Source organism: Myxine glutinosa, chromosome 7 (assembly GCF_964187855.1).
Source record: "Myxine glutinosa chromosome 7, kmMyxGlut1.1, whole genome shotgun sequence".
Classification (NCBI taxonomy): Eukaryota; Metazoa; Chordata; class Myxini; order Myxiniformes; family Myxinidae; genus Myxine; species Myxine glutinosa.
In genome coordinates this window covers 97,734,105-97,757,022 of record NC_136267.1, presented here as the reverse complement: position 1 = coordinate 97,757,022, position 22,918 = coordinate 97,734,105, and the positions used below count along the sequence as shown (strand labels likewise).

General features: G+C 47.2%; 1 protein-coding gene across 5 annotated transcripts in view; it reads left to right on the top strand.

Annotated features, from left to right (window-relative positions):
* The window catches only part of LYPD6 (LY6/PLAUR domain containing 6), an 88,535-nt gene that overhangs the window by 44,359 nt on the left and 21,258 nt on the right, over positions 1–22,918 (top strand). For all 5 annotated transcript variants that reach the window (XM_068122785.2, XM_068122784.2, XM_068122787.2 and 2 more), the window contains exon 2: positions 7,421–7,610. In XM_068122785.2, coding sequence (XP_067978886.1) covers positions 7,493–7,610 — 118 coding nt within the window. In that variant the 5' untranslated portion in view covers positions 7,421–7,492. The remainder of the gene's footprint in view (positions 1–7,420; positions 7,611–22,918) is intronic.

The window sequence follows — 22,918 nt, the reverse complement described above, 5'->3', positions numbered from 1 at the left end:
GAAAAACAGACAGGGCAGACAACAGTGGCTCCTCGGTGATTGGAGAAGGCAACAGTTTGTTGGTAGATTGCAACAAATGCTGCCAATCTCTAACACCCCTACTGGCTACCACCTACCACACAAGGAGTGGTTCCGTCAGATCCATCTTCATAAGGTTGTTGGGCATGCATGCACTTCTGAAACCTGCACGACACTGCAGCTTGTGGCTGCGGTGAGATACAGACAGGACAGCAGACCACTTGATGGAATGCCCCATACACCACCTTGAGGAAGGATGGAATTTACTGCAACAGCTCACTGCACAAGCCCAGGAGTGGCTGAGGACTACCCATTTCACCAGATAGTCCACTCCATTCAAACCAAAACATATGTAGAAGAAGAAGAAGAAGAAGAACCAGACACACATACATCCACATGACCCACACACACCACCTGAATGTGAACAAAAGATAACTTTTTAACCTGATTGTTTATAGTTGTGTTCTGCATTTTGAAGTGCATAAGTGTTGCCTCATATTGCTGGGGTGCCATGTTGTCTCAGGGTGGGGTGGGTCGTGACACAGGCTTCTTCTTCTTCATTCGCATACAGCAAAAGGCAGCGACATCATTGGCTGACGATGTGGCTGTGCGGCATCATTGGCTGACCGCTGATGCAATTCCCTCTGCTGGTTAGGGCAGGATTTTGTAATTTGGCCAAGGTGCTGTGGATAGCTCACCTACTCTTCACGAAGGATGCCTTGGGATATTTTAAAATCGACCAATGAATGCTGGCAGACTCCTGTTTAATGTCCATCCATTGTAATGTCCGTCCATTTTCAATCCTGACAAATCTCACACTCTTACAATGTCTCTCCGAAAAGACCAACAGGACAACCCTCCCATCCACTTTCTGAATAATCCTCTCCAAGAAGTTCTGTCACTCAAGCTTTTGGGTCTCACTATCTGCCATGATCTTTCCTGGGAAAACCACATTTCAAATCTGGCCTCCAAAGCCAGTCGCCGACTGGGCATCCTCCGTCGTGCGAAGTCCTTCCTTGGCACACCTGAGCTCCTCACCACATACAAGGCTTTCATCCGCAGCTCAATGGAATACTGCTCTCCCCTCTGGGCCGGTGCTCCTGCCTCACACCTAGCTCGTCTTCACGCTGTTGAAACCAAAGCGTTCAGAATCATTGGAATCTCCCGCGATGAAGCTAACTCCAAGGGCCTTTCACTCGCTCACCGCAGGCAGGTTGGTGGTCTTTCCGTGTTCTACCGACTCCTCTCCGGCCTCCCCCCCCCCCCCCCCCAGCTCTCTCTGGGCTCTGTCCCCCAAATATTCCTACAGGTCGCACAAGATCTGCCTGCAACCCTCTTATGGTAAAACTGCCAAAATCAAGACTCTCTGCTCACCTTCACTCCTTCATTCGTCTTTTCTCCCACCTCTGGAACAAACTCCCTCACTCTCTTCAATCCCACTCCTCCCTCCAGGTCTTTAAAACAGCTGTTCACCACCATCTTTTATCTTCCCCCATCCAAAACCTTGATCTTTTCTACCCCAGCTAATTTCACCCCAAATCCACTTTTTCGAAATACCAACTTCTGTCCTGGAAGTCCTTGGTGTCCTTGTGTTTTATACTTCTCCCCCCCCCCCCCCCCCTTCCTATGCGTCCTCCCCCGAAGCCCTCTCCCTCCCTCATATCTCCCGATGTCCCTGCTCTCAAATGTTGTGTTTGTGTGCTTCCCCTTCTCTCCCCATCTTGTCTACCGCTCCCTCTTTTTATATATTTTGTTTGTCTGTTTGATTTGTTTGCGTGATAAATGTTAGCTCTTTCACGAGCCTCGATTCTGTATACAAAAAAAATATAAAAATCCAAGGGACGGCACAGGGTCCTCATCCCATTGGGGTTGGCTGGGACACATTACACTGACGAATCATTCTGCCTGTGAAACACCGGATGACAGTTTATAGCTGGGTCGAGATTCAAACCCAGGCTAGTTAACCTAGATGCGAATGTGCGTACCTCGAGGCCATCCGTCTAGGCCTTCTATTGGTTCAAACTTGTGGGCAAATAATTAAACTGTGCATGCTACCAAAACAAGTTGTAAAAATGCTGTACGATTATGTGTAGTATAGTTCAAGTCTGAAAATGCATGACAATGCAAAACGACTCAACTACACATTGTCCTTTGATTCTGGCATGGTGGTCCTTGCTTTCATGCCTGCCCCACCACCGGATGAGCCACAGGCAAGGCCCGAATAACAGCCATTACGAGCCATTCCACAGGAAAGGGAAGATTTTGGAACCACAATTAGAGTAGCTCTTCATTTTGGGTCAAACTATTAAGAGCTGAGGCAGACACTTGAAATTGTTGCTTCCATCCAAATTGGACTCTGCACAATGGCAAAATTAAATAATGAGGGGCTATCTATTTATTATATATGAAGATGCATGTATGGTGATAAATTGATAAAAGGAGGGTGATTGGAGAAATAGAAAGGAGGTTCGGGGTAATGTTGGAGAAGAGAAAAAAGCTTGGGAAGCGGAGTGGTGAGGGAATGGAAGGAGCACATGTTGTGTTGGAGGGATGAGCGGGGCGTTGAGAGGTGTGGCGGAGGGGAGGTCCGTGGTATTTGCACACTCTAATAAATACCTGGCCTCAAACATAACGTTGTGCAACTAGGATTTTCCCATTTGTTGTTGGTTAAAAGTATGACCACTTCACTGCAAACCAAGTTTGTACTCCGACTGATTGCAGCCATTGTGTTTATCTCACTTTGTCTGTGTGCAAAATCACTGCAACGACCTTTCATGTAAACCTCCCAAAGGCTTCGCACATGACACACCCATCTCCGAAGCATTTGCGTTTTCTTCCACACCGAATACACAGCTCGGGTCAACCACAACCTATTCTTTCATAGCAAAGCATAGTAAATGGTGTAAAACGTTTGCGTCAGTTCCTCCTCTTACGAGCGGCCATGGATTTGGTTTGACGGAACGTCTCATCTCATTGAAAATAAAACTCTTTTTGGTTTTGCTTCTGTTTGATTCACCATTTGACACCAGAGGGTGCTCCATAACGAGACTTTGCAGAATCGCATATGATTCTTTTTACGTGACTTTCACTTTCACAACAATATCAAAGGAAACCAACGGGTAGGTAACTTCCCTCGGTCATCTGTTCAATCCTACTCTTCCCTCCAGGTCTTCAACCACATGGTGCACTGCCATCCTTACCCATGATATTTTCTATCTGACCATTGGGCCCATCAAAGGCTGCATTATTATTGCCAACCTATGGATCTTTTCCTTTTCGTCCTCTATCCTTTTAAATGTTGAGCGACAAGCTTAAGGAGGCAGCACATACCATTTTGAACGCCTTTGGTGTGACTCCGCCAGGGTTTTGTAGTACTGACCTCCCAGACTTGGAGCAATTTAGTACCATTCTCTTTGCTCGTCCATGAGCCTCGATCTTGGATGCAAAAAAAATAACAAGGAGAATTTCCCTCCTCTTCTGTCTCACGCAATGGCGATGAGCAACTTCGTGCAAAAAGCAAGAAACGGACATCGTTGATTGCTGCGAACTTTGGATGTCTGATTGTGGAACCTGGTCCCCATGTTTAATCTGTGGGGAAAAGATAGCGCAGGGCACGACGGGCTTGTTGCGGCCGTGAGACTGCAGATGTTTGCTCGGGCGCCAGACGGATTGTTAACATGCCATTCTTCGAGCTCCCTCGTAAAATCGGACATAAAATGACAGTGACAGGTTACCTTTCATCGCAACCTCACTCTCACCACACCCGAGACCAGAAAATAGCAAGACGCGCGTAACGCGCTGTGGCCTGGCAGTGTGAGCATCAGGAGCAAACAAACCAGGTGCATGACGATGGCGGACGCTCCCATCAGACAGAGACACACTCCATCTTTAAAGAAGCAGCGTCGCAGCGACGACTGCAAAAGAAATTGTCTTGTTTGAGCGGAAAAGGAACTTTTTTTTCCTCATCGTGTTTATTTTGCAGGCCGGTCACACTTAAGGGTTTTAACGCGAGAACATTTGCCTGTTGCAGAATTTTGCTTGCTTATAAATAATCTGAGGAAGAAGAAGAATTATTTTTTTTGTATATCCCTAACCCCTAACCATAACCCTAACCCTAACAACTCAGCTTATAAATAATCTGAGGAAGAAGAAGATTTTTTTTTTGTATACCCCTAACCCTAACCATAACCCTAACCCTAACAACTCAGCTTATAAATAATCTGAGGAAGAAGAAGAATTTTTTTTTGTATACCCCTAACCCTAACCATAACCCTAACCCTAACAACTCAGCTTATAAATAATCTGAGGAAGAAGAAGAATTTTTTTTTGTATACCCCTAACCCTAACCATAACCCTAACCCTAACAACTCAGCTTATAAATAATCTGAGGAAGAAGAAGAATTATTTTTTTTGTATACCCCTAACCCCTAACCATAACCCTAACCCTAACAACTCAGCTTATAAATAATCTGAGGAAGAAGAAGATTTTTTTTTTGTATACCCCTAACCCTAACCATAACCCTAACCCTAACAACTCAGCTTATAAATAATCTGAGGAAGAAGAAGAATTTTTTTTTGTATACCCCTAACCCTAACCATAACCCTAACCCTAACAACTCAGCTTATAAATAATCTGAGGAAGAAGAAGAATTATTTTTTTGTATACCCCTAACCCTAACCCTAACCCTAACCCTCACAACTCAGCTTATAAATAATGAGGAAGAAGAAGAATTTCTTTTTTTGTATACCCCTAACCCCTAACCATAACCCTAACCCTAACAACTCAGCTTATAAATAATGAGGAGGAAGAATTATTTTTTTTGTATACCCCTAACCCCTAACCATAACCCTAACCCTAACAACTCAGCTTATAAATAATCTGAGGAAGAAGAATTATTTTTTTTGTATACCCCTAACCCCTAACCATAACCCTAACCCTAACAACTCAGCTTATAAATAATCTGAGGAAGAAGAAGAATTATTTTTTTTGTATACCCCTAACCCTAACCATAACCCTAACCCTAACAACTCAGCTTGTAAATAATCTGAGGAAGAAGAATTATTTTTTTTGTATACCCCTAACCCCTAACCATAACCCTAACCCTAACAACTCAGCTTGTAAATAATCTGAGGAAGAAGAATTATTTTTTTTGTATACCCCTAACCCTAACCATAACCCTAACCCTAACAACTCAGCTTGTAAATAATCTGAGGAAGAAGAATTATTTTTTTTGTATACCCCTAACCCCTAACCATAACCCTAACCCTAACAACTCAGCTTATAAATAATCTGAGGAAGAAGAATTATTTTTTTTGTATACCCCTAACCCTAACCATAACCCTAACCCTAACAACTCAGCTTATAAATAATCTGAGGAAGAAGAATTATTTTTTTTGTATACCCCTAACCCCTAACCATAACCCTAACCCTAACAACTCAGCTTATAAATAATCTGAGGAAGAAGAATTATTTTTTTTGTATTCCCCTAAGCCTAACCATAACCCTAACCCTAACACTAACAACAAACAACCCTAACAACTTATAAATAATCTGAGGACGAAGAAGAATTTTTTTTTTTTGTATATCCCTAACCATAACCCTAACCCTAATCCTAACAACTCAGCTTATAAATAATCTGAGGAAGAAGAATTATTTTTTTTGTATTCGCCTAAGCCTAACCATAACCCTAACCCTAACCCTAACTCTAACTCTAACCCTAACAACCCTAACCCTAACCTTAACAACCCTAACCCTAACCCTAACAACCCTAACCCTAATAAAAGGGAATTCGATGAAGAATAACCTGTATAAACCTCACGTGGATTTGCAAAAGCTGACATAAACAATCACTTGATCAGCTCTTTCAGACTTGCTTGTCATAAGATCTCTTTTTGTGCTAAGCAGGTGAAATTACAGACGTCTAACGACCCTAGTTATTCCATTCTTCTTGTGGGGTGGCCTTGTGCCAATTAGATTTGGGCAACGTTTGTGGACCAAGTGTTTCACGAACTGCCTGCCCAGACATGATGATCGAAAGATGCAGGAATTTGTACTTTGTTCAGAATGCCGGCGATAACTCCCCTCTTATTCTTTAACGGCCACAATTATTCCCACGTTCTTGTGGGTTTGGCCGAGGGAAGCTTGGCCCAAGTCTCATGAACCGCCTGGCCAGGCCTGACATATTTGGCTAAGGTTAGGACAGGAATTTGGAATTTGGCCATGGTGCCGCTGATAGCTTGCCTTGGCGATAACTTCCATACTCTTAGCAAAAGACACAGTGGGATATTTAACATCCAGCAACGACCAATGTTGGCAGACGGGTCCTTTGGCTTAAGGTCCAACCGATGTGCAGCACACGTTGGTGCATCACCCTACACAGCTGGGCCGACATTCAAACCGAAGACGGACAAATACGTTCACCTCAACGCTATCCTGATATCCTTCTTAAAGGTTCCATTAGTAAACGAAACTACATTTAATAGAAGAAAGACTCCTTGGTTAGTTGGGTCCTGGTCAAATGACCATTCTCAATATGGACTTGGCACCACATGTAGACCAGACAAGCAGATTCCCTTCGCCCTGAAGCTCTTTAAGGGTATTTAGGGTCTTTAAAGCTCTTCAGAGTCTTTTGGGTCTTCGAGGTCTTGAAAGTTATTTTAGGTCCTCTGAGTGTTTAAGGGTCTTCGGGGTTTTTAAGGTTTTTTTTTTTAAAGGATTTACCAAGTGACTTGCTTCATTCACAGCAGAGTGCTCAACACCGCTTAACAAATGGCGGACTCCATGTAAACAAGGCTTTCATGGAACTCGAGCAAATGCTGTCCAGGCCATCATTTTTAGTTTTACTCTATCTTCTTGTGACAACAACTTCACCAAAGAAATTGATTGTTAGCAACGGCTACAGATGGTATTGTAATGAGGAAAAGAAAGATAAACAAGGAGCTGATATTGTATGTCCCCTGCCTTCCCCATTTCATTTATTATTTTCTAGGTACATCAAGACATACCTTGTGCCCCTGCAGGATTGCTAAAAAGTGAATTTAATTGAATATCGAGTAGCACTTCTGGTTAGAGTTGAAAGATGTAGATGGCTGGAAAGCAACATGGTAAAGAAAGATAAAACTGCAAAAGTTTCCATAAAACCTGGCCACAGGACATTTTGCTTGCTCCGCTTGCCAAGTAGCTAGGTAGGCATTTGATATGGAATGGCTGACTTGGCAAGCGGATAGCATGCCACTTGCTAACTGAACCACGGCCTAAGAAACTTCAGATGTAAGATGTAGTGTTCGACCATATTGGTTATTTACATCAATAAAAAAAGCAGCATCTTGCTATATATTAACCTGTGTTGATCCGATTCAGCCGTTTTGGGCCTACCTTTGCTAAACATTCGTTTGTACACAGTGGCCAGGGAAACTTGTGACTGGGTGGTGTTGAAGAAAGAAGGAGGAAGCGGCTGAGGAGGGGAGAGTGGAAATGCCCTTTGGCACCCCTGCCCTTAGGGCCCTGACAGTTGTCCTAACACTCTGTTGCTTCCTGCCATCTCATACTCGGGACTTCACCATTGAAGACCTTACTCACCTGTATCCCTCAAGTGAGTTCCTGTATCCATGTATTGGTGATTCTATCATACTGACAACGTCTTTGTTTCTGTCTTTGATTGACCGATGTCTCATCAGACGGTATTGCCTGAGTAGACATATGGGTAGTACCATAAAACACCCTGGTCTCTGCCAATGCATTAAGTAAAACTGTAAATGTGGAATAATATGTTCTTTAAATGTTGTTATTCCCAATCTTCATCTCAAGTGATAACACGTTAATTTGGGAATGAATATCCACAACGTGATATTATTGTCTGAAGGTGGATGCTGTCTGTTGCACTTCTTAGTCAACCAGGAGTCTGTCATCTTGACAAGAGTAAGGTCGATTACGGCACACTTTGGCCAGAATAATAGGGAGCAGAAGTTTGGAATGTGTACAGACTTGGGGAAAATGGCAGGAGCATAGAAAATGCCCCTTTATATAGTACGAGCAAAAGTACCCGGCGTTGCCGGGGAACTTGAGTTGCTTCCTGACGGGAAATATTAATGAGGGGGAGAGGAGAGGGGGAGGTAGAGATGGGTGAGGAGAGAACGAAGGGGAAGGGAAAGGGGGAGGACAAGGGAAGGGAGGGGGAAGGAAAGGGAGTCGAGTGGAGTGGGTGGGGGAGAGAAATAAGTGAGGGAGGAGCGAAGAAGGGAAGATGGCGGGGAGAGAGGAGCAGGGAGGAGAGAGAAAAGTGAAGGAGGGTTGAGCGGGGGCTATATCGCACAAAAATGTTAGTCAATGAAAAACTGGGCACGTGAAATCAAAACAGCAGCTCTGTCTACTGTAACGCCATGGCTTGCTGCAAAAACAGCCTAAATAGTGTTCACCAAGTGGTGGTTCACCTCATTAAGCATATTCAAAAAGGGTGTTATAACACACCCAAACTTCCCTGGCCTTGTGACTAATCAATTAAGTACACAGGCATTTTTCACTTCATTTGTAGAGCCCTCGCCAAGAAGCTTAAGCACTCCAGCAAGCACTCCAATGGAATGGGTGATAAGGAATGGCTGGCTTAAGCCTAAGTCACACATAGGCGGATATTTTGGCGACTGCCAGCGATCAAGATTTTTCCGCGACTACTGGCGATTTCGGGCGGTCAAATATGGTCAGGCGGCAGTATGGCGACTGCAGGCGACCACATTGCGACTGCATTGCGACGACGCCCCAAGTGGGATGGCGACTGTTTAAGATCGACGACGACTGCATTGCGGATGCACGGCGGCAGCGTGGCGACAGTCTGGCGGCTAGATTACGACCGATGGCGGATCGCGGCGACTGCATTGGGGCCGGGTGGCGGTTTACTCCGACGTCCGCAAGACTGCAATAAGACCGCCGGCGATTGGAGACGATTCACACAACTTTTTAAATCTTTATCTCTCTATTTTACATTTCACTTTATTCATTTCAATGATGTATGACATGAAGCATAAAGATGTTTGATGTACAATAAGAAAGTTAATAAAGATGTATCATTGTAATGTAATAATCAAACTTTTCTGCAGGGAGAGAGAATGGAAATAAAGTCCAACAAATTATTTCCACTGGTCCCAAGTCCCATAAATAAAGTTTCCAAAGGACCAAAGTCCCAAAAATAAAGTTCCCAAAAGTCCCAAGTCCAAACAATAAAGCCATATCCTTGTCGGCACCACAGGACCTCACTCCACGAGACCCTCACACCATCCTGTCTTGCCATGGAATCGTGGTATTAAAGCGCGGCGTTACGCGCGCTGCTTGTGAGCAAGGAGGAAGCGGACAAGCGGTAACATATAAACGTCTTTATTGTAAGAGCACACTGTAACACTGAACTGCTCCGGGCTGGGCGCCCGGTGTATATCATGAGGCCACGCCTACCCCTCGGGCGTGGCCACCGCCCACTTGGTGCGTGGAATGATGTCACCACGCCAGTGGGCTTTTGTGTCCGCCACACGCGCCCCCCCAGAATTCCCGCGCACCTGGAGGGCCAGTTTGCGGGGCAGACGAATGACCCGGCCGAAGCGCCCCCTGGCGATCGGCGGCGTCCGGGGTGCAGGGATGCCAGGTGGGATGCCCCTGGCTGCCCCTGGGATGGGTGCAGGACCGGGGGGCGGCGTCGCGGTGGGGCTGGGCGGTGCCGGGGGTCCGCCCGCAGGAGGGCGGCCCCGACGTGGGGGTCGGGCCACTGGCGGTGGATGGTCCACATCGAGGTGGGCCGGCTTGAGGCGGTCTACCGAAACGCGGTCAGGAGTACCGCCGATGTCCAGGGTGAAGTGCTTCGCCCCGGTCTCCAGCACGCGGAAAGGCCCGTCGTACGGGGGCCGCTGTGGTGTCCGATGGGCATCGTGGCGGACGAAGACGTACTCCGCCGTGCGAAGCTCCGGGGCGACGTGCGTCAGTGGGTGCCCGTGGCATGCCGTTGGCACCGGGGCGAACCTCTGGGCGGTCTCTTGCAGAGCGGAGCGCTGCTGTGCCGCGGACCATGGTGCCGTGGAGGAACTCGCCCGGCACCCGCAGCGGTTGCCCGAAGACCAACTCCGCCACGGATGCGCGCAGGTCCTCCTTGGGCGCCGTCCGGAGGCCCAGCAGGACCCAGGGGAGCCTGTCGACCCAGCCACCGTCGCGGAGGGTGGCCCGGAGCGCGGCCTTCAATGAGCGGTGAAATCACTCACACAGGCCGTTAGCCTGGGGGTGGTAGGCCGTGGTTCGGTGCAGCCGGACCCCGAGCCCCTGTGCAACCGCCCCCCAGAGCTCCGAGGTGAACTGGGGGCCGCGGTCGGATGAGATGTCTGAGGGGGCGCCGAACCGGGCGACCCAGGTGGCGATGAAAGCCTGCGCGACATCGGCCGCCGTTGTCGACGCCAAGGGCACGGCCTCCGGCCACCGGGTGGTGCGGTCCACCATGGTGAGGACGTAGGTGAAACCCCGCGAGGGGGGCAGAAGTCCCACCAGGTCCACGTGGACGTGGTCAAACCGGCGTTCCGGCACCGTGAACGGGGCCAATGGGGCCTGGGTGTGCCGGTGCACCTTGGCGCGCTGGCACGCGAGGCACGTCCTGGCCCAGCCGCGGACGGCCTTCCGGAGGCCATGCCAGACGAACTTGTCGGCGATCAGCCTTTGGGAGGCCCTCGCGCCCGGGTGGGACAGGCCGTGGATGGCGTCAAACACCTGGCGCTGCCAGCCCGCGGGCACGATGGGGCGAGGACGCCCGAGGGAGACGTCGCACAAGAGGGCCGTGCCCGCGCCGTCGAACGGCACCTCGGTGACGCGGAGGCCCGTGACGGCGGTCCGCAAGGCCTGGACGTCGGGGTCAGCGGCCTGGTCCACTGCCATCCGGGCATAGTCGATGCCGAGGTGGACTGCGTGGGCGACGGCCCGGGAAAGGCAATCCGCCACCGGGTTGTCCTTCCCCGCGACGTGCTGGATGTCCGTCGTGTACTCGGACACGGCCGAGAGGTGACGCTGCTGCCGGGCCGACCACGGCTCGGTGACCTTGCCCATCGCGAAGATCAGCGGCTTGTGGTCGACGAAGGCAGTGAACGCACGGCCCTCGAGCAGATGGCGGAAGTGCCTGACCGCCAAGTGAAGTCCGAGCAACTCGCGGTCGAAGGTACTGTAACGGCGTTCGGGCGGGCGAAGCTGCCGGCTAAAGAACGCCAGCGGTTGCCAAGCTCCACGCACCCATTGCTCGTGCACCGCGCCCACCGCGTAGTCCGAAGCATCGGTGGTGAGGGCGATCGGTGCATCGGGCGCCGGGTGCGTGAGCATGGTGGCGTTAGCCAAGGCGAGCTTCACGCCCGTGAACGCCGTGTCCATCTGCTCGGTCCAGGTAACGTCGCCTTTGCCCGGCTTACCTCGGAGAGCTTCGTGCAGGGGGCGCAGGAGCTGGGCGATACGGGGCAGGAACCGATGGTAAAAGTTCACCATGCCCAGGAACTCCTGCAGCCCTCTGATCGTGCGGGGGCGCGGAAACCCCTTCACCGCCTCCACCTTGGCCGGCAGGAGGACGGCTCCGTTCCTGGTGACACGGTGCCCCAGAAAATCGATTGTGGCGGCACCGAACCGGCACTTTGCGGGGTTCACAATCAGGCCATGCTGGCCCAGGCGTTCGAAGAGCGTGCGGAGGTGGCGTAGGTGCTCTTCGCGGGACGCGCTGGCGACGAGGATATCGTCCAGGTAGACGTAGACAAAATCCAAGTCGCGCAGGACGCTGTCCATCAGTCGCTGGAACGCCTGAGCCACATTCTTCAGACCGAAGGGCATGCGCAGGAACTCGAAGAGTCCGAATGGCGTGATGACCGCCGTCTTCGGGACGTCCTCCGGCCTGACGCGGACCTGATGGTAGCCGCGTATGAGGTCCACCTTCGAGAAGAAGGACCTGCCCGCCAAACGGGCGGAAAAGTCCTGAATGTGGGGGACGGGGTAGCGGTCGGGAGTCGTGGCGTCATTGAGACAGCGATAGTCCCCGCACGGTCGCCATCCCCCGCTGGGCTTTGGCACGATGTGCAGCGGCGACGCCCAAGCGCTCTCTGAGCGCCGAACGATGCCGAGTCGCTCCAGGGTAGCGAACGCCGCTTTTGCCACCGCCAGCTTCGTCGGCTCGAGGCGGCGTGCCCGGGCGTAGACCGGTGGCCCGACGGTGGGGATGTGATGGGCCACCCCGTGCTTGACGGCCCCCGCCAAGAAGGTGGGCCGCGTGAGGGCCGGGAAGCCGGCGAGGAGGCGGGTGAATGCGTCCGCTGCCGGAAGCGTACAGACCAACGTGGCCGGAACCGAATCGTTTGGCAAGCCGCTTGGCAAGCCTCTCGTTGAGCTGGGCAACGCACAAGCGAGCGAGCTGAACGTCTCGGCCTGGACAAGCCGTCTGCGCTTGACGTCGACCAGGAGCCCATTAGCGCACAGGAAGTCCGCGCCAAGCAGTGCCATGGGCACGTCGGCGGTGACGAACGTCCATCGGAAAACCTGCCCTCCAAACCGCAGAGAGAGGCAGCGTTTTCCGTACGTACGGATGGGCGTCCCGTTCGCGGCAAGCAGTGCGGGGCCCCCACCCGCGGCGTGCTTGTCTGACGTGCCGGCGGGAATGACACTCACCTGCGCTCCCGTGTCGCACAGGTAACGGCACCCGGAGAAGGTGTCCGTTATGAACAGCAGGCTGCTCGAACGGCCGGCGCTCATCGCCACTATTGAGTGCCGGCCCGGGCGTTTCCCGACCCGTTGAAGGAGCACGGCGGATGACACCGCCGAGCTTCGTGGCCGAACTTGGCGTGGAACCAGCACCAGGTGGTGGAGCTGGAGGAGCGCGGCTGGCTCCGCCAGGTCGGTGGAGTTGGCGGGTTTCCCCGTGGTGGCGGTTTTCGCCGCGGCGGTGGCCGGGGCGTGGCGGCGTTCACGAGGTGCGTATCAGCATGCTGCGTATGCTGTAGAAGCTGATGCTGTGGAACATGCTGCTGAACATCAGCCTCAAGGGCCGTGACGGCCACGCCGACGCTCGCCCGCGTGTCCGAAGCGGCGAAGTACCTGTCCGCCTCGGCTGCCAATGCTCGGGGTTCCGTTAGCTCAGTCCCGGCCAACGCGAGGCGAACCTGCGCTGGAAGTTGGCGCCGGAAAAGCGCCCGGAATAGCGAACCGGGGGCTTCGTCGCCCAACAATGACAGCATATGGTCCATTCGGACCGATGGGCGCGTGTCGCCGAGCTCGGGGAGATCCAGGAGGCGGTCGGCCCGTGCGTCGTCTGTGAGGCCGAACGTGGCTAGGAGTAGTCGCTTGAGTGCCTCGTACTTGTGGCCGTCCGGTGGGTGGCGAAGGACGGACACAACTCGAGCGGCCGTGCTGGGCCCGAGGGAGGCGACGACATGGCAGTAGCGCATGTCGTCGTTGGTGAGGCGCCGAAGCTGAAATTGGGCTTCGGCTTGAACGAACCAGACTTCGGCCTGTGCCTCCCAAAATTCGGGAAGTTTAATCGCCATTGCCTTGTCGTTGGCCATTGCAATGGCGTCGTGTTCGGAAGGATCGCTACGGCAGATCCAACGTCGAGGGGTCACCAGTAAAGCGCGGCGTTACGCGCGCTGCTTGTGAGCAAGGAGGAAGCGGACAAGCGGTAACATATAAACGTCTTTATTGTAAGAGCACACTGTAACACTGAACTGCTCCGGGCTGGGCGCCCGGTGTATATCATGAGGCCACGCCTACCCCTCGGGCGTGGCCACCGCCCACTTGGTGCGTGGAATGATGTCACCACGCCAGTGGGCTTTTGTGTCCGCCACAGTATGTCATAATGCAGTCGCCAGGCAGTCGTATCTCTGTCGCCAATGGCCGTAACTCGGCCGCCACTAGTCCTACTGCTGTCGTCGTCAGTCTCCCATAGCCGCAGGGGAGACATGGCAGTTCTTCTATAGTCGATATGCAGCCGCAACAGTGTCGGCCCGTAGTCGGGAAGATGCCGCAGGAAGGCCGTATGGCATTCGCATCTCTGCCGTGCTAGCTGGTGGGGTGATTGCGGAAGACTATGAGCAACTGGGTTGCGGCCGCTTTACGGTCTTATTACGGATACCGACGACAGCATGGCGGTTCCATCACGACAGCACGGCGGATCTTTTTTGAGGACGACTGAGCGCGCCGTTTTTAAACATTTAAAAAAATATTTGGCCCCTTTGCGGCTCTTGCCGACTGCAGCCGACCTGGGGAGGATAACCACGACTACAGAAGACCGTCCATTACGGTTTCATTACGATTGTCGGCGGGTGGTGGCGATTTTTCCAGTCGCCAGTAGTCGCCGACAAATCCGCCTATGTGTGACTTAGGCTTTAGCAAGCGATAGCAAGTTGATTGCTTCTGGTTGAAATGGCCAAGGAATTTTAAAAACAGATCGATTTCAAGCAGCAAATAACGTGGAAACCATGGAGAGCAGACAAATTCTAAAAAGGGTGTTACAACACACCCAAACTTTCCCAGCCTTGTGACTAAAAACAAAAAGGGAACTCTGTCTACTGTAATGTCATGGCTTGCAAAAGCAGCCTGAATAGCGTTCACCAATCGCTAGATATGGTAAATTTTGTCAGATTTCACTCCAGACTTGGACATTATTTAGTCTCCAGCATCCAATCCTCATATCCGAATCCAGATTTTGATGATATGTTTCAATTATGTAATGATAAATCAATCGTGATTCCAAGGCAAGGCACATTTGAGTAGGCCAAAACAAAATGGCAGCTTAAGAACCCAGTGAGGTGTGGTGGGCTGACCAAGATGGCGGACCGCCATATTGGTAAGCCACCACATCGGGTTTTTACGGCGTAGCCCATCGCGCAAAGCCGTCTAGAACAGTGTTTGTGCATCTCTATGTATGTCTGTATGTCCCCTCAAACGTATACCAATCAGAGCTGAGGATCTTGTCACATGACAGGGTGATGTGATTACGTCTGATTTCATTATGGCGTATGACGGCTGACTCCACACACCGCCATTTTGATTGCAATTTTGTTCAGGCAAACCATGTCGTCGAACCTGTCATATATCACAATCGCCATGCTCTACCTTTATGTTTTTCATTCATTGTAAAACACAAACAAACCGATTGTTAAAATGACCATCAAATATCGAAAGCATAGACGTTACGGCTCTTACAACAATACAGTATGGAAAGGTCTTAGGCTTCATGCCTCACCTTCGGACCGCTTCGGACAAATTAAGCCCAGGTTTCTTAATACAGTAGTGTATCGTTTCAGTAGTATCGTTTTCTTATTATAATAATAATAATAATAATAATAATAATAATAATAATATAGTAAATATAACCATAACACTTTTATCCCAATGTCGTGACTGCAAAGTTAGTGGATTGAAGCGGTGTATGGTTCATGAATCAATGATGAGCGGTGTTCGGCAATAATATTCATAACCGTAGAACGAATATTCTACATATTAAAGTAGCGGCAGTTTTGTGTCCATTACGTCTATGATGTCACCGACATTTTAATTTACTAGTACACCCGCTCATTACGGGAGCTGCAGGAAGGGTCATTCCTCTTTGGGGTATAAAGATTACAGTCGATCTATGGTCGGGTCTCAATAATATTGGGTGTGTGTTCATTTAACAAGGTTCTTGTGGAGAGATTGCCAAGTGGTTTAAGCATTCGAGCAAGCACTCCATTCAAAACCCTGAAGAAACGGCTGGCTTGGCAAGCGCTAGCTAGCTGCTTGGTAAATGAGCACACCTCCAACTCTTGTGGGATATATAGATTATAGTAGCTATTCGCTCAGTTCTGTAAGTAATATTTACCTCACGGATGTCAGGATTCTTCCAAATTTCTTTGTTTAATGTTATGAGCAGCATTAGCGACTGTTTGAAAAGCTAATCATATGTGTTTGTGGTTTATAATATTTTACAAGCCCAGCTACGCTGCTGTTAGACTTTTAGTCTGGTTTTCTTATGAGCACCTCGTTAATCATCTTCAAAAGGGGTGTTATGAATGTGACAGGAGAGGAACGGGAAAAATATACTACATAGACATATTTTTGGGGTGGGGGGGGGGGTGGCTTTGACAGGCCCCTCCGTTTTGGGGGAGGGGGGAGGACGGAAGGAGGAAAATTTTCCCGTGCAAAAAGTGCTTCATAACCTCAGTGTTGCCCAGGTAAAAAAGGAAATTGTAATACCCTCTGCCACCATCACCAGGTGGCGCTACACGGTACACATTTACATAGAGAATGTACGCCCCTCTCCTGGTCCCCCACATCCCCTAATGAGGCAGCGGCCACATAGCATATGTTATCCCCCAGACAAAGTTGTATTTGTATTTGTACCCCGAGTAAAGTACATAAGCGTTTATAGCTGGAGTACCGGCCGCTGTTCAAGTGAAAAAGAAACAACATACAGACTTGGCATTTAATATGGAATTTTTTTTTTTTTCTTGACTTGGGTTTACTTTCTTAACTCAGTATATCAATCTGGTGAGTTTCTTTTACACTTTCGTGATTTATTTGTTAAAAGAACCATGTCACTGATTGTCTGTCGCAGCAGGAAGTCAACAACAGGATTATATCACAGGTGGCTTGGCAAAATGTACGGACAGGTGCATTTGATGATTGGCTTCACAGTCGGGTATACAAGGGTTGTTGCGTTCTGTATTAGTGGAAAACAACTGCTGCACATCTCCAAAAGTTATTGCCGCTTCCTCTGGAGATGGTCCGTCAACTCGACAATGCTGTTTGTCATGGAGTGGTGGCTTTACGAAATTACAGCATGAAACAGCATGCTATTGCTCAGCAGTATGGCATCACTCAAGGTCAGGTGTCAAAGATCCTGAAACGAAATGCTCAGAGGGGTGTCCCTACTCCAATAACGAGGCCAGGACGTCCCCGCAGAACCACAAGGAGGGATGATCGCCAGCTGCACCGATTAGTCCGCAATGGCCGTACCAAGTCAGCTAATCGGCTTAGGGCTGAGTGGCAGCAACTGACAAATGTGCCTGTATCCAGAAGGCTAGTCAACCAACGACTGGTTCAAGCAGGCTATCGGGCCAGGCGTCCCCTGAGAAAGCCACGCCTGACCAGACAACACAGCCAGCGCCGATTGCAATGGGCCAGAGAGCACCGTCAATGGCAGCCAGAACACTGAAATCACGTGATCTTCAGTGACGAGTCTAGATTTCTGGTCTATCGTCAAGATGGCCACATCCGAGTATGCAGACAAGTGCATGAAGCCTACAACAAAGATTGATTAGTGCCAAGAGTCCAAGCTGGAGGTGCTGGGGTGACCGTTTGGGCTGCTTTTCATGCATGGGGCAAAACTGACCTGGTTGTTCTGAATGGAAACCTGAACCAGTTCAAGTACAGGGCCATTCTGGAAGAAACATTGCTTCCATTTGCTCGTGCAGCCTTTCGAGGAAACTTTGTCTTCCAAGATGACAATGCACGGCCTCATCGTGCTCGCATGATCCAACACTTTCTTGCTGACCGTGGTGTAGAGCATATGGAATGGCCTGCCATGTCCCCGGATATGAATCCGATAGAGAACTTGTGGGCAGAAATAACACGTCAAATCGACCACTTGGACCAGCAGCCGACCTCTGTGCGTGAATTGCAGCAGACTATTGTCACTGCATGGCAAGCGATTCCTGTCCAAACCTTGGCAAATCTCGTGAACAGCATGCCTCAACGTGTACGTATTCTCCTGAATGCTCATGGGGGTTACACGAAGTACTGAACTGTAATTTTACTGTCAGTAATCCCAGTCGTAATTTAACTTTTGTTTTTGTTAAAAAAAATTTTGCCTAATGTGCAAAATAAAGAGATACTTCTGGAAAACGTACAGAAGTTTAACACAGTACTGTCCATTAATTGAGTTCGATATCAGTTTACATCACTTTCAAGGATCAATTTATTTGTTTCGAAATGTGAAATGTGGTTTTTGTTTCTTTTAAAGGTCACATTAACAAAATCTAGAATAATTTCAACATAATTCCAATGAACTTTTGGTTCTAAGACATCTTGAAAAGTAAGTTCACCCCCACACAAAAAAATTCCATATTAAATGCCAAGTCTGTATTTGAAATGAGGGCAAATATAATGGAAAAGCAATTACATCCAACTCAGAATCCATCACAAATGTCAAATCATCATTTTACCTTTTCGTTGAATATATGCTCGTGAATGTGCTGTTCATCATGTTTCTGAGTTAATTATGATGCGATCAGAAAGAAGTGGAAGCCTTACCACCAACTTAGACCGCTTCAGGAATTGTTTTATTATCCGTGTTCCTGGTGATTGCTTTGTATTTATTCATGCGAATGTGTACTTGTATATAACTGTCATTAATCAAAAAGGCTTAGGCACTATAGAGCGATCCTTTTTTTTTTCTTTTTTTTAAAATCCCCCCCCAAAAATTATTATTTTATTTTTGGCCTAAAACACTCCGAGGCACTCACTGATGAACGTCTGAAAGTTTGACGAATATCCGTTCAGCCATCTCTGAGAAAAATGGCGACACACAAACATCTACTCTTATATAGTAGATGAACTTTTCTAGAGCATTACTTGGTTCCTTCTAAGACAATAAGGGTAATACAGCATGAACACAAGATTTTTTTGAATGTCCCTTATTTTCTATCGTCTGTCATTTTCCACAAGCCATGAAATGTCCCTTTTTGTACACCGCACCTTTCCTATGCCAAAACCAGGCATTGCAAATCGTCATTGCCGGGCACCGAAGGGGGCTCGGCAGTGACGCACGCTGAAAGGGAGTACTCTGTTTTCACTCTGGTTGTTTGTTTTCTTGTTTGTTTTCTTTCTTTCTTTCTTGTTTGTTTGTTTTTTCCGGACGATATCTCAGCCATCCTTTGAGCTAGGAAGCTGAAATTTCGGCACAATAGTGAGCAAGTCCTTTGTCAAAAACGGTATTTTTTTTGTTTTTTGATTAAGCAATTAATTGAGGAGTTATTTAATTATTAGCGATTAGTTAAGTACTTATTTAATTAATCAAATTTCCTTTCTCTTCTGACCATTAACTCAGGCACCTTTTGAGTTAGGAAGCTGATATTTGGACATGCCAATGTCCAGGTGATTTGGCTGCAAAGGCTATTTTTGATTTATTAATTAATCAATTAATCAATTAATCGATTAATTATTTAATTATTCGATTAATAACTAAAAAAAATTTTTTTTTTTAGTTACAGATTCTCATGAAATGGTGGTGGTTTATGTGTTCTGTGACCGAATTGATTAATAATTTAAATTTTTAATGATTATTATTTATTTATTTCCATTATTAATCATTTATTTATTTTCTTTCTCATTTGGCCAATATCTCAGGCACCTTTTGAGCTGGGAAGCTAATATTTGGACATGACAGTGACCAAGTGATGTGGCCATCAAGGATATTTTTGATTTATTGATTAATCATTTAATCGATAAAAAAATTTATTGATTAATTGATTAATTATTTATTGATTAATCAATTAATTATTTAATTTTTTATTAATGACTTATTTAATTACATTTCTAAAAGTTACATCTTCGGATGAAGCACGAGTGGTTTAATTATGCTGTAAGCCAATTGTTTAATAAAATATTTTGTGATCATCTTTTATTGATTTTAATTATACAATTAATCAATCAATTAGCGTACACCTCTCCCTCCCAATGCAGCCTCTATGAGCTGCACTGCGGTATTGCCGGGCACCTGAGGCGCCCCGGCAATGCCGCGCTGTAGGATATTTAATTATTTGGCATGAGGGCGATGTACTTTGAATGTATCTGTACTTGTTTTTCTATTGTTCGACATTTTCTACAAGCTATGGAATGTCCCTTCTTTTATATAGTTTGCCACATGGCGCATACCATATAAAGGGGCCTTTTCTATGCCCCTGGCATTTTCCCCAAGAATGTCCCTTCTTTTCTATAGTTTGCCACATGGCGCATACCACATAAAGGGGCCTTTTCTATGCCCCTGGCATTTTCCCCAAGAATGTCCCTTCTTTTCTATAGTTTGCCACATGGCGCATACCATATAAAGGGGCCTTTTCTATGCCCCTGGCATTTTCCCCAAGAATGTCCCTTCTTTTCTATAGTTTGCCACATGGCGCATACCATATAAAGGGGCCTTTTCTATGCCCCTGGCATTTTCCCCAAGAATGTCCCTTCTTTTCTATAGTTTGCCACATGGTGCATACCATATAAAGGGGCCTTTTCTATGCCCCTGGCATTTTTCCCAAAAGTTCTTTCATTTTCTATGGCCACTACAAGTGGCCATCACAATGTTGGATGAAAAAATACATGGAAACATCACTTACATCAATTAAATTGCATGAATTAAAAACCAACCTATTTCCTGCTGTCTGTATGGGGGTCCTGCCCGGTACTGTAAACCATCTCTTCCATTGCTTGTCATGAGATACAGTATCAATCCAATCCTGGACAAAGAAAAAAAATTGCCGCCGTTCTTTTTGTGCCTTTTTCATTCTCTCAGCACGCAACTTCATTCTATATTGATTACTACCAGAGTAAAAAAAATTATATGTCCAACTTTTTGGGTTTCGCCACTATGAGCCAAGCAAAAACTATGGCACTTAGGTGGAATTTGTTTCAAAAGCCATTAATTCGATGTATTGGCTGATGTATATTCCAAGTTTCAGCTAGTTTCAATGCATATAGCCTTTGAGATATGAGCGCCAACACATTTTGGGCGGACGGACCGACAGACAGACACCAATATTGATTGGAGGTTTTCCTTAATACAACTCAAGAATGCAGAAACGAACGTTGCTGAACTTTAGAATATACTACCTCGACAAACAAAGCATTTACTTCTGAAATTTGCAGCCAATTTCGTCCAGTTGAAGTCGCGAAACGAATTTTCAGTCCCCATGTTAAAGTTGCAATTGTCTGTCTGATTTCCCTTCACTCCACTTTCTATGTTTATCCTTCACCATCTGTTGTCCTATTAATAATTTGCATTGGCTGAAAGATGGAGATGACAACCCCTTACCCCTCTGGCCCCACTCCAAACTGGCACAAACCTGTTGAGGAAGAATAATATCCAACTAATTAGTTTATGATTAGCATCCTTCAATTTATGAAGGTGTCATCAATAATTCCATCCAGCAACATCAAAATGCAAATTAATTGCTCTCGGACACTCAGTTCAGGTTCCACCAGAATCTTCATATTCTGGATATTCCCAATCGGGATCTGATATTTTATTTATTTTTCTTTGTCCAATTCCCAATCGAAAATTGGACAATGACCTCAATGCTAATGGGGTGTTTTGATACTTTCTACCCTCAACATCAAGGCAGACTTCGATGAAGTTGGCATTAAGGAGCCCTTGCAAAGCAGGTAGCTATTAGGCAAGTAAAACCAAAGGTCAACTGGATTCAAAGGCATACCTTTCCAAGGGCTGCAATCGTACCTGACATATGAAAACGATTGTGGTTGTTTCGGGACAATCATCACTGGACATAGTTGCAGGCTTTCCTTGGGGGCAGTGTGCTTGGTTAGATCATCATCAGTTGCTTAATGAAAGACCTTCCATCAATCATGAGGTCAGGTGTGGCACGTTAACAATTATGATATGTTAACTTCTTGTACGAGTTGTGCAAAAACTATTTGGATTTTGTTAAGAACCTTTTACTTAAGCTCAAGTACGAAATTTTCAAATGATGGATGTCCAAGGGAGATTGCGATCAATGGACAACTTGATCACTGATTTTGCCTCTACTTCTCGGCCGTCGACTAAAACAGGCAACCAGCCAAATTAGAAAACACGAAAAGGTATGTCCTCGATGAGATTCGTCGAGCGTGAGGCAGGCAAGGGGCTTTTGACCTAATCAAGGCGACATTGTACAAGGCGACATGAAGCAACTCTACGCCTGACTCTATGTGCATTGTTTGTGGGCCGAAACAAATCGATATTTAATGTAAAGCACTGTCGAAACCCAAACAAACTACGCAGAATTCACAAGAAACTAACTAGGATGTACCATTGTACCAATCCCAAATCCTTCAAGAAAAGTATCCTACGAAATGGGAAAGAAATAAAAGATTTTACAACGGAGCACACCGTCAACGTGGTGTATACCAAATTTCGATCAAATGGATTGTATTGCTCTCATCCAAAATACAAGGCTGGACATAATGAAACATGGAATCCATGAAATAAGTCAAAAGACGTGGGTCCAAAAATGGCTAATTTTCGATTTTTGTCGTGACCACTTGGTACTGACTTTTTAGCTTGATTATACCATGGAGAGTAAGAGTAAAAATGGCCTCCAAACGGTGGTTTTTATACCATGGAGAGTAACATCTAGAACTATAATTTAGCTGTTCCAATCACCAAATCTGCCAGTTAAGGAAAGAATATGACTTTAAATAGGAACCATATGAAATCGTTGCGAAGCACGTGTTTACCCATAGCAACCAACTTTATTTGGCCAACCAAGGTGTGTTTTCTTATCATAGTTAACTAAAATCTTACCTATAATAGATCAATGTCCAGAAGAGCAGTTTTCATGATAAAACCACAAAATAAGAAACACAATTCAATGTTCACCATTTCCTTCAGATATCAATGAAAAGCAGTAACTCCATTCAGATGGTGCAGTCAACAGCAATGTTAGACATCATCCTTAAGGCAAAATGTAATACACATACATGTTTTTACCCTTCTCTACTGTCATGTCAAATTACAAGTCCTCTAAGTCAACATAACTGTCATCATCACCATCACTGATCTTCATCTGAATGACATTGAGCCATGTTAAGAACCCGTTGCTCTGTTCTCAAAGTCTGCACAGTAGCACAAGCCAGTGCATTTCAAATTGTTATAGTCGCAGGTGCAGCACCTCT